This window comes from Myotis daubentonii, chromosome 6 (genome assembly GCF_963259705.1).
Source record: "Myotis daubentonii chromosome 6, mMyoDau2.1, whole genome shotgun sequence".
NCBI lineage: Eukaryota > Metazoa > Chordata > Mammalia > Chiroptera > Vespertilionidae > Myotis > Myotis daubentonii.
The window spans coordinates 7,990,778-8,003,933 of NC_081845.1; the positions used below are offsets into that span (position 1 = coordinate 7,990,778).

The 13,156-nt window shown below is 39.3% G+C and overlaps 1 protein-coding gene across 1 annotated transcript; it reads right to left on the reverse strand.

Annotated features, from left to right (window-relative positions):
* Positions 1-653: 653 nt before the first annotated feature.
* Positions 654-4,411, reverse strand: LOC132236648 (VIP peptides-like). The gene is made up of 3 exons (XM_059699736.1): positions 4,308-4,411; positions 1,529-1,639; positions 654-786 (listed from the first exon to the last, which is right to left on the reverse strand). The coding sequence occupies exons 1-3, from the start codon at positions 4,409-4,411 to the stop codon at positions 654-656; spliced, it is 348 nt and encodes a 115-aa protein (XP_059555719.1).
* Positions 4,412-13,156: the final 8,745 nt, after the last annotated feature.

Genomic DNA, 13,156 nt, shown 5'->3' on the forward strand with positions numbered 1-13,156 from the left:
AATATGGAAAAAATTAACTTCTCCTTACAGAATTATAATCTAGTCAGCAGAGAGAGTCATTTTGTCTGTTCTGACCCAATCAGAATTGTCCCTAACACTCACCATCTACACAATAATAATCACAATAAAAAGAGAGAGCACCCACTTCCTATGTATTGTGCGCCACTGTCTACACACCCCAGACAGACTCGGGCCTTACTGAGTCTCAGAAGACAAAATAACTCAAAGCTAATTTGGTAAAATAAGAGAGTTCAAATGCTCATACAGGGAGTTCCATGTGATACCAAATTGCCAGTAGGCTGTGTATTCCATGGTTAAAAACCATCTCTTTTGATAAAACTTGCTTCCAGATTCAGAGTAGATGCCTCAGCAGATGTATTTTTTTTAACCCTAGAGAATCATCTGGGAAAACTGAAGAAATACCCATGTCAAGAGCCATATCCTTAGAGGCACTAATTTCCTGGCAAAGGGTTGTGAGTAGGGCCCAAACACGGTATTTTAAAATTTCTCCAGGGTTTTCTAATGGCCACCAAGGTTGAGAATTACTGCTTCAGAGTTTACATAGTGTGACAGAGAGATAGGTACGTCTAGATGTGTAATTTGTATTTTGAACATAGTTTATAATTTCTCAATTTAGCAAGCTTACTGTTTCTTTACCTCTTGCCCCTAAGCAACTTCTTCAAGCCTTTACTCCCAGTCTTCACTTTAATGAGGCGAGAATAAGCAAAAGTGAGTTCTGTATTTGAATGGCGTTTGATTGGTCCCTGGTCTTCTGAGATGTCATTGCTAAGAAATGTGAGGAAAAGCAAACAAAGACTTTCTTCAAAAAATGATACATTTGCCCAAAGTTATTGATTTCTTGGTGTCAGCTAAAAAAGAATTCCAACACCCCACTCATTTTCTTACACAAATACTGAAGAAGGAAAATACACCTACACCTAAAATATGGAAATGAGGAATAATCCAACACATTCTGTACTAACTGAGCAAATGCTTTATAAAAAAATACATAAAGCAGTGGTGTTCTGCCACTGGGAGGAAATACAGGGTCAGTGGGAAAAAAGGGACATATGGAGTACTTTCAACTATAAAGATTAAAAACAGATGCTCCATTAGGAGCTGTTCTCCTGAATGGTGCCATCTACATATTCAGCTATTGGCCTTTGAAAGAAAGCATCTACCAATGCTTGGAATGAGTAGGAAAATTAAAAACAAGTACCATGGTTTACCTAAAATTTGCTTCAATTTATAGTATATCTTATTCATTTCTTATGGAGTCTACTTCAATTTGATTATAAATTTATAAATAATTGCTACCAGAAACTATAAGTGTGTCAGAGAAGCAAATGAGTGTTTTATTACTTAGAAAGTCTTATTTCCTAATGCATGACCTGATGTACCTAAATAAATTGAACATTATCAAGAGTTATCAAATTGCAACAAAGTAAATGAATCATTAACAGTGAAAATATATTTTTAAAATTAATTAACCCTGATGTGTTTGATTAAAATAGTAAATTCTCTTTACCTTGCTCGTTTTTCAATAAGGGGCTCTGGGTATGATTTGGGAGAAAGATGATCCAAGGGACTACTAATGTTACTGGTGGAAACTCCATCAGCATGTCTGAGATTCCTAAAACTGGAAAGGAAGACAGGATATCCAATATTATAAAAATGATTTTTAAATGTTATTTTCTCTAAATAAGTAAGAAAAAATTCATTAGCTTATTATGAAACCCATTCATGCAAATTTCAATTCAAAAGAAGATCCCCTAACAACCTATTAAAAGATTGTTTCCTATCATTTACATCAGAATATATTCTATATTTTCATACCCAAATTTTGCAATACTAACAAAATCTCTCATTTATTTATTTATTTATTTATTTATTTAAAATATATCTTTTATTGATTTTTTACAGAGAAGAAGGGAGAGGGATAGAGAGTTACAAACATCGATGAGAGAGAAACACCGATTAGCTGCCTCCTGCACACTCCCTACTGGTATGTGCCTGCAATCAACATGTCCTTGACCAGAATCGAACCTGGGACCCTTGAGTCCGCAGGCCAATGCTCTATCCACTGAGCCAAACCAGTTAGGGCCAAAATCTCCCTTTTAGAAGTAATAGTTAAATAATGCTTCCTGACAGAATCTATAAAACGAATTCTTCTCTGAGACACATTGATGGAAAAAATATATTTAAATTAGTTTCTATTTCATTAATTGAATTTTGGTGCTTTATTTTCTACTTAGAATTAAAACATATCCAAAAAAGAATCTATCGTGATTTTAGCAAAACTTTATTACACCTTTTGCTATTTCTTCTCCAAACTATTTTGCAATCAAAATCTCTTAGCATAGAGAGGAGCTTAGGGTCTAGCAACCAAGTGTTCTGTCCTCATGAGGAAGCTTCTATTCTTTGTCTTCAGAAAAGAGCGGCTGTGTCTACACTTCAGTGCTGCTCTTGACAAGCTGTTCTGTGAATGAACAGCTTTTCTCATTAGACATCTCTTCTTTACACAGACATGAGACATCCTCTAAACTGGGATCCTAAAGGTGAAAATTTTCCTAGAATTGGTGCAATTTCTGATGTTGACATTTTGTGCATCAGAATGCAAGTGAGTGGTTAGTTCACCCTGGCTTGTTCCATGTTACAGCCTCTGCATGCAAGTCATGTCCAGGGGTACAAGCTGCCACACATGAGGCTGGAGGAAGCCATGACATGTGAAAACACAAAAATAGAACATTTATATTTCAAAAGTACATTTTCATAAATACTGCTCCTTAAAAATGAACTCACCTGTCATTTTCAGCTAATGCAGTTTGCAACAGGTCAGCCTCTCTAAAAGTTGATCAAGTTAATTTTCTTCTTCAAATGGTATTCTAGTCACCAAGTATAATAAATTTCCTCCTCAGAATATCATATTTATATCTTTACAATTATTTGAAATAAGAACAAACACTCAAAGTCTTAGGAAATATCACCCAATTAAAATAGATGGGTAACATAATTGACCATGGCTTCTATGGTTTATGAGAGTATAAAGTGTAAAATTTTTTTATCCCAGAAATTGATGCCATACAACTTCGTTGAGCTGCATGTAATAAACATAAGAGCTACTCAGTTCAATTTGAACAAAGTATTAAGCCATGTACTGCTTCTTGGCAATATCTTCCTTTAGGGAAGTTAAACTTCACAAAATAGAAACTGAAAAAAATTGTAGTATTCAATAGGAAAACTGGGAGCAATTTGAATATTTGTTGATGTTTAGTAGCATTTGACTGAAACATTCCTCAAGTACTTTTCTTTCTCTAAGTCCCGAAACTCAACTTCAAAGATTCACCTTGGTGTGATGTTTCTCTGTATTGGTCAAGTCCAAAAAACTGGCCCATTGCTCATCACACACTCAAACTCAATGAATTTTGTGTGGCTTTCTGGTTGCTAAGCTTACATATGAATACAGCTGCAGTAAAGGATTACACAAAGGACTGATCATGTTAACCTGATGTTAAAAAATCTTGGTTAGCATATCAAGCTTATATTTCAATAAATTCTATATAACGGAAAAAAAATCAGTTGTCTAAAACAACAGAAGGAAATTCTTCCTTTCAATTTAAATTCTGTTTTTATTTTTATTATTATTTTTTTTACCTTCCTAATGCCACGACCCTTTAATACAGTTCCTCAAGTTGTGGTGACCCCAAATTTCATTGTTACAAATTGAACATAATTAAAGCATAGTGATTAATCACAAAAACGATATGTAATTATATATGTGTTTTCCTATGGTCTTAGGCAACCCTATGAAAGGGTCGTTCGACCCCCAAAGGGGTCGCGACCCACAGGTTGAGAACCGCTGGTCTAGATGGAGCCAAAAGGTGAACAAAACGGGACCCATAGATAATGAAAACCTATTGCAGTCCCAGGCAAGACGTTACAAAGGCAGGAACCAATTCCATCCTAAACCTGCAAAGGAGAGTCAGCCCAGTGGGTTTACCTGCTAGAAAGGCAAGTTCAATTCAAAGGCACTTGAGGACTTGCGGGAGATGGGAACAGGAAAGAGGATGAGGACATCGGAACCACAATGGTGTTATAATTTTCATTCTAAATTCTGTTTTTAAAATAGTCAGAGAAAGACAAATACCATAAGATTTCATTCATATGTGGAATCTAAAGGACAAAATAAATGACCACACAAAATAGAAATAAATTCATAGGTACACACTGATAGTGGCCATCGGGGATGCGATTCTCATTCAGATGAAGACAGAAGGTGCAACTGTCTCAATTGAAAGGGAACTTACCTCAGTGCTTCTGTTTCCAAAGTAGTCAAGGCCAGTGTTTGTGAGAAGAGCACGCTGAGAAGGATCAGGGGCACGAGGAGCTGGGAATTCTTTTTGGTTTCCATCTGTGCACCTCGAAAGGGGGAGAGTCACATCAGATTTCCAACACAGACCTCACCAGCCAGGCCATTTCTTTTTTATTTAATGGGGTGATATTTGCTAATAAGATTATATACATTTCAGGGGTACAGTTGTGTGATGTATTATCTGTATGTGGCATTGTGTGCCCAGCGTTCAAAGTCTAGTTTCCTTCCATTTAACCCCTTTACCTCTTCATCCCCCCCCCCCCACCCCATTTCTCCTCTGGTAATCACCATCCTATTGTCGGTGTCTATGAGTTTGATTTTTTGGTTTGCTTGTTCATTTGTTGCTCTGTTTTATATGCCACACATAGGGTGTCCCGAAAAATGTATACACACACACTTTGAATAATTATAATGGCAATGTTTATTAAAATCCATTTCATTTTCAAAATTGAGCTCTCAGCTGTTAAAGTGTTTGGGACACCCTGTATGAGTGAAATCATATGGCTCTGAATTTCTGTCTGACATTTCACTTAGCATAATACTGTCAGGACTTATCCATGTTATCCAAAATGGCAATATTTCATCATTTATGTGGCTGCACAAATGTATTCACTGAACCCTTCAGCCAAAAACGTATATAAAAGCAAAGAACAAAAAAATACCCTACTTGAATGCATAATTTTGAAAAACAGTACTGAGTCAAAGAGCAAGCAGGAAAAGCATCTTTCAAACAGAAGAATTCAGAAACTTCATTCACATGTGAGCATTTGTGGCATATATACACTTACCAGGTGTCTGGGAGTCTTTTCTTTGGCTCCGCCAGTTCTTGCCCTTAGAGTTGAACTAGAACTTGGTTCTGGCGAAGTATTGGGTATTATCTCCAGCAACTGCTTTCACTCTACCTTGACCAGCAGTACAAAGCCCATCATTTTATAGGGCTTGTACTCAGGGCTCAGCCATCACAAAACTCTGAAAGAGGTCACAGCAGCTCTCCTGCAGGGTGAATAGGTCTGGGAGTTCTTGGTTGTCATTATATCTGATTTATATAAATTTATAGTGAGTGAGTTCAGGATGTAAAAGATCAAGAGGAAATATCCTGTTCTTTAGATAAAAAGAGTGTGGAGTTTAATGTGAAAGATTTTAACCTTAGCAACAAAGATATAAGCAAATGATTAATGTTATATCCAGAACCATTGAGTTTTCTTCAGAAAATAAAAAAAATATTATGTGCAGGAATAGATTTGAAATGCAATAAACCTGTTTTTTGTGCTTATAAATATACTAGAGGCCTGGTGCATGAATTCTTGCACGGGTGGGGTCCCTTGGCCTGGCCAGTGATCATTGCCAATTTGGGGTGGGGGGCGGCGGCTGGCCCAGGGCAAAAGGGCTGTGGGAGGTGGGCTGGCTGGATCTTCAATCAGGGCTGATCGGGGGGCCAGCCGGCTGGGGGGAGGGACTGTGGGAGGTTGGCTGTGGGAGTGCACTGACCACCAGGGGGCAGGTCCTGCATTGAGCATCGGCCCCGTGGTGGTCAGTGCATGTCATAGCAAGCAATCAACCGGTCATTCAGTCATTTGGTTGCTTAGGTTTTTATATATATAGCATCAATTCTTATTACAAAGCATAAATTCACTTTTTTAATTTTTATGCGATTCATGTAGAAACTAATTCATGTTATATATATGTATATATATGTGTGTGTGTATATATATGTGTGTGTGTGTATATATATATATATATATATATATATATATATATATACTAGAGGCCTGGTGCACAAAAATTTGTGCACTCGGGGGGGGGGTCCCTCAGCCCAGCCTGTGCCCTCTCGCAGTCTGGGACTCCTCTAGGGATGTCCACCTGCTGGCTTAGGCCCGCTCCCCGGGGGATCAGGCCTAAGCTGGCAGTCAGACATCCCTCTGGCAGCCGGGAGCCCTCGGGGGATGTCCACTTGCCAGCGGGGAGCAGGCCTAAGCTGCAGTCGGACATCCTTAGCGCTGCTGAGGAGGCAGGAGAAGCTCCCACCACCACCGCTGTGCTGGCAGCCGTCAGCCTGACTTGTGGCTCAGCAGAGCTCTCCCTGTGGGACTGCACTGACCACCAGGGGGCAGCTTCTTCATTGAGTGTCTGCCCCCTGGTGGTCAGTGTGTGTCATAGTGACCAGTCATTCCCAGTCGTTCTGCTCTTAGGGTCAATTTGAATATTACCCTTTTACTATATAGGATTATATGGGAGTGGGAGGGATGGGGAGAGATAGAGAAACATTGATGTGAGAGAGATACACGATTGCCTGCCTCCTACACATGCACTGACCGGGCCTGGGATTAAGCCTGTAAATCAAGTATTTGCCCCTCACCAGGATGGAGCCTGTCACCCTTCAGTCAGTAGGCCAATGCTCTAATAACTGAGCAAAACTGGCCAGGGTGTTGAGATCTGTATTAATTTTAAAAGCATAGAGAAGTAATTTTCCATCATTTTATTATTATAATTCCTTTATGTTGAAATTTAATCCTGGTGTAAAAGTTCCAGAAAGGCTCCAGACTAGGGCAACATGCACACTGTAGTAGAAAGTACCACTGCTGTGTGACATTTCTATAGAATCTCATCATTCCCAATGCACTCTCTCACACATAATCTCAAATGATTAAAAACCTAAATTACAAGTCCATTTATTTCAAGGGATTCAACTTTTCTTCTTTTTCAAAAGTTATACTCATCATTTTCATAAATCTTTGCACCGCACTGAATTACCGTGTTTCTCTCCCATTCTCCAACACATGCCCACACCCACACCAGCTTTTGAGCATAATGCAACTCAGTCACTTGACAGGTGGTTTCAAAGTCCTAGTTGGCAAGCATGGAGAGAGTACTGTGCTTTGATACCCACTTAATTTCTACTTGTGGGTTTTTAATTCACAGTAACTTAGCTTACATTTAACCAGAGTTCAAGGTAAAAAGTACAGCCACATGAACACCTGTATGATCAAAAACTAAATGCTATCCTTACTTTTTCCTGTTAGAATTTCCAGTGCGTATATTTGTTTTTACAATTTTGTTCTTATGTTCCTCAAGGAACAACTACTCCGAAGGCCCTTTCTTCTTTTATTATAAGATTTTGGTATCTATTTGCTTCATTCAAAGTCAGAGTGATTCAGTAAGAGAATATCTTTCTATGCCTAATCATATTTTATAATATAGTTATAAGAAAAATTAAAGGAATTAATTTTTTAAACGGCTGGAAATTTGTTTTTCTGTAGACAGCTCCATCTTAGGCCTGAGTTCCTCTGGCTTAATTCCAGGAAATATATATATATATTTTTTTACCTGATTATTACAAAGGAGAGATTGAAATTATTCTCATATGGAAATTTTTATCCCTAGCTCTTTGTCCCCAGTTGTCAGTGAAGCAATTTTATTTAAGACCATCAACAGAAAAGTCAGTAGGTGAATAGTCACAGAAAAACTTATGCTGAGTGGTTAGCAAAAAAATATTTAAAAAAGACAAAAATGTGAATATTATTTTATCTAAGGGAGCACTTAGCATTCACAAAGAATAAATACAATGGATTTTTCCGAGGAACCAAGATGGCGGCGATATAGGCAGACGTGTCCCAGGTCGTGTCCCGGAGCAAATGGAACGAGCAGCTGAAGCTAGTAACACTCACACCGAATTGGCGAAATTGCTCAGCTGGTGAGAGGGTTTACAGCCGGGAAGAGCAGAACTCCCCTGGTAAGGTTAAAAAAAACCAGGGATTTGGTCAGGAAAGTTTGCCAGACCTCTGAGCCCAGAGAGTCGGAGGGAGACCGCGTGGCAGACAGCCGCGTCCCTTGGGACAGGCACAGCCCCTGACGGGGGAAAGGAGAACCGCGGGATTCCTGGCGCCGCCAGGGAAATTGAGAGCTGGGTTCTGTGATCACGGAGGACTGAGCCTAAAGGGGGCAGCCTGAAGAGCTGACCTGACCATGCAGTCCCGGTAAGAGAAGAAGCTTACAGAAACCAAGCCTTCCCCGTTTCCGCGGCCGGCATTTGTTTGTTTGTTTTCACTGAATCCTGTTCATGGGACATTTCGGATACAGACACTCACCTGTGCTGAAGAGAGGGAGAGTGTGCTGGGGAGTGGAATCTGGGGAGAGACTGGGGAAAGAGGGGGAGCCGGGAGAGGTGGTAGTGAATTGAGTGCTGAGACACCCCAGAGCCCGGGACTGGGGCAGCCACCCGCTCCTGAGAGGGAGTCTCCTCCCCCCAGCCCCCAGGCAAGGAGCACAGCCACACCCAGATTCCACCCTGTACGAGATCAAGGATTAAGATAACCTGATCAGTCCCTGGGAGTTAACAGGGTCTGGCCTATAGGGGGATTTTCAATCCCAGCAACAACATAGCGCCAGTAACTAACTATTACGCAGTCAGCTCTGGGCAGTGAACTTCCACTGGACAGAGAGGCCCTATAGCCTCAGAGGCCAACCCCAGAACACTGCCACCCAGAGGCTGACCCACAAACTGACTCTTTGCTAAACACAAAATAAGGCAGTCTGGGAAATAAATGCGGCATGCTTTAAAATAAGGACTGTGGTTTACAACACAGAGGAACAGTATATCGCAGGGAAACTCAACACTCTCCTGAATACCTGGAAGGTCTAAGGCGAGCCACACTGAAGAATAGAAGAAACGAAGGACCTTCACTACTGCAATTTTTTTTCTTTTTTCACTTTTTAACTAAGAAACCAATTTTTTTTCATTCTTTTTTTTTCTGTTCTTTTTTTTTTCTTTTTTTTTTCTTTTTTTCTTTTCTTTCTTTTCTTCTTTTTCCATCACCTGATTTTACCCTTTTAATTACTACCTTCTTATTTTTAACCAGTATTATTACTGCTACCATTTTACCATTTTTTAAAGTGCCATTTTATTTTTTCTTTATTTTATTTTGGGATTAGTGTTCACCATTCTATTTTCATCGTTATATTATTGGTTGTTTCTAGTTTGCATTCATATCCAGGGAGCTGTTGCTGGAATTTGTTGGGATTAATGGCTGTTCTATAGGAGTATTCTCCTCATATAAAAAGTCTCTTCCCTCTTCCACTTCATTCTCTCTTTTCGCTCTTTTTTTTTTTTTTTCTTTTCTTTTCTCGCTTTTATTTTCCCCCTTCCTTTTTCCCAATTTCATTTTTGCACTCCCTTTTTTTGGTCCCTACTTTTCTTTTCCTTTTTCTCTTTTATCTTTTTCTCTTCCTTCTTCCTTATCCCCTAATTCTCTTAATTCAGGTGGTCACCTTTAATTGGGGTTATTAATATCGTGAATATATTTGTGTATAGTGCCTGGTACGTGGTGCCTTGTTGTGTTGTATTTTGTGCCTTTAAATCAACGCAGCAGATCCAAGCAACAGCAACCTCCTGAGCACCTCATCCTCTGCTGAGGAACAGCAGCTGTACGTGAAACCTCGCCCCACCAGCCAGAAGAGCCACCACAGCTGTGAACAGCACCCACCAGAGGAGCTGCTGCCAACTGAAGAGCAGCTGCTACCGCAACCGCCCGAAGAGCAACCACAGACCAAGGAGTCACTGCCACCAAGGGAGCAACCACTGAACAACTCAACGTCTAGATATGTCAGTGAGATCAAACATGGGTAGACAAAGAAACCCCCAAAGGAAAGAGAAGGGGGACTCTCCAGAAAAGCAGCTAAGTAATACAGAGGCATGCAACATGACAGATAAAGAATTCAGAATAAGGATCCTAGAGTGCATAAACCGGATGGAGGAAAAAATCGACAACCTCTGCAAGAAGCAAGAAGAAACAGATGAAAAAATCGATAACATATGGAAGAAGCTAGAAGAAACAGATGAAAAAATCGATAACATATGGAAGAAGCTAGAAGAAACAGATGAAAAAATCAACAACCTAAGTAAGACCCAAGAAGAAATGAAGAGTGATATAGCTGCAATGAAAAACTCCATTGAAAGTATCAACAGTAGACTAGGAGAAGCGGAGGACCGAATAAGTGAATTAGAAGACAAGGAAGCAAAACACACCCAAAATGTACTGCAATTGGAGAAAAAAATTAAAAGACAGGAGGAGAGCCTAAGGGAGCTTTGGGACAACATGAAACGAAACAACATACGAATAATAGGAGTACCAGAACAACAGAAAGATGAACAAGGATTAGAAAACCTACTCGAAGAAATAATATCAGAAAACTTTCCTGAGGTGGGGAAGAAAAAAGTCACACAAGCCCAGAGAGTCCCAAACAAGGTGAACCCGAAAAGACCCACACCAAGACACATCATAATCACCATGGCAAATGTTCAGGACAAAGAGAGAATCTTACAGGCTGCAAGAGAGAGACGGAAAGTTACATACAAGGGATCTCCCATTAGATTGTCAAATGACTTCTCAACAGAAACACATCAGGCCAGAAAAGAATGGACTGAAATTTACAAAGTGATGCAAAGCAAAGGACTGAATCCAAGAATACTCTATCCAGCAAGGCTATCATTCAAACTTGAAGGGGAAATAAGAAGCTTCACAGACAAAAAAAGACTAAGGGAGTTTGTCACCACCAAGCCAGCAATGCAAGGAATGCTAAAGGGACTGGTATAAAAAGAAGAAATAAAAAGCTCAGAAAGAAAACAGCCACACACACACACACAAAAAGAAATGGCTACAAACAAGTACCTTTCAATAATAACTTTAAACGTAAACGGACTAAATGCTCCAACCAAAAGACATCGAGTGGCTGAATGGATAAAAAAACATGACCCATACATCTGCTGTCTACAAGAAACCCACCTCATTAGAAGGGACTCACACAGACTGAAAGTGAAAGGATGGAAAAATATCTTTCAGGCAAATGGAAAGGAAAAGAAAGCTGGGGTAGCAATACTTATATCGGACAAAATAGACCTCAAAGTGAAGGCCTTAACAAGAGATAAGGAAGGCCACTTCATAATACTAAAGGGATCAATACAACAAGAAGATATAACCCTGGTAAACATATATGCACCCAATGTAGGAGCACCCAAATTCATAAAAAAACTCCTGGAAAATATCAAAGGAGAGATCGACAACAATACAATCATAGTAGGGGACTTTAATACACCATTGACAGCACTGGATAAGTCCTATAGACAAACAATCAGCAAAGATACAGCAATCCTAAATGACTCACTAGATCAGATGGACTTAATAGACATCTTCAGAACACTTCACCCCAAAGCCAGAGAATATACGTTCTTCTCAGGTGCTCATGGGACATATTCAAAAATAGACCACATATTGGGTCACAAGCAAAGTATCCCCAAATTCAAGAAGATTGAAATCATAAAAAGCGTCTTCGCAGACCACGATGGCATAATATTAGAAATAAACTACAATAAAAACAACCCAAAATACTCAAACACCTGGAAGCTGAATAGCATGCTATTAAATATTGATTGGGTTACCAATGAGATCAAAGAAGAAATTAAAAACATCCTGGAAACTAATGACAATGAAAACACAACAATCCAAAACCTATGGGACACATTGAAAGCAGTCCTGAGAGGGAAGTTTATAGCTCTACAGGCCTATCTCAAAAAACAAGAAAAAATGGTAGTAAATCATCTAACTCTACAACTCAAAGAATTAGAAAGAGAGCAACAAGAAAACCCCAGAGTGAGCAGAAGGAAGGAGATAATAAAGATTAGAGCAGAAATAAATGACATAGAGACCAAAAAAACAATACAGAAAATCAATGAAACCAAGAGCTGGTTCTTTGAAAGGATAAACAAGATTGATAAACCTCTAGCCAGACTCACCAAGAAGCAGAGAGAGAGGACCCAAATAAATAAAATCAGAAACGATAGAGGCGAAATAACAACAGACCCCACAGAAATACAAATGATTGTTAAAAAATACTATGGACAGCTTTACTCCAACAAACTAGACAACCTGGAGGAAATGGACAAATTCCTAGAAAAATACAGCATTCCAAAACTCAATCAGGAAGAATCTAAAAATCTCAACAGGCCAATAACTATGGAAGAAATTGAAGCAGTCATCAAAAAGCTTCCATCAAACAAAAGCCCAGGACCAGACGGCTTCACAGGGGAGTTTTACCAAACATTCAAGGAAGAACTAAAACCTATCCTCCTCAGACTACTACAAAAAATTCAAGAGGAAGGAACACTTCCAAGCTCATTCTATGAAGCCAGCATCACCCTAATACCAAAACCAGGTAAAGACAACACAATGAAAGAGAATTACAGGCCAATATCCCTCATGAACATAGATGCCAAAATCCTCAACAAAATCTTAGCAAATCGGATCCAGCAGTACATCAGAAAGATCATACACCACGACCAAGTAGGATTTATCCCAGGGATGCAAGGATGGTACAATATCCGCAAATCAATAAACGTAATACATCACATAAACAAATTGAAAGAAAAAAACCACATGGTCATATCAATTGATGCAGAAAAAGCATTTGACAAAATTCAACACCCATTTTTGATAAAAACTCTCAGCAAGGTGGGAGTAGAAGGATCATACCTCAACATAATAAAAGCCATATATGACAGGCCCACAGCCAACATCATACTCAACGGACAAAAACTAACACCATTTCCCCTAAGAACAGGAACAAGACAGGGATGCCCCCTCTCACCACTCCTGTTCAACATAGTACTGGAAGTGTTAGCCATTGCAATTCGGCAAGAAGAAGAAATAAAAGGCATCCAAATTGGAAAAGAGGAAGTAAAACTGTCCTTATTTGCAGACGACATGATATTATACATACAAAACCCTAGAGATT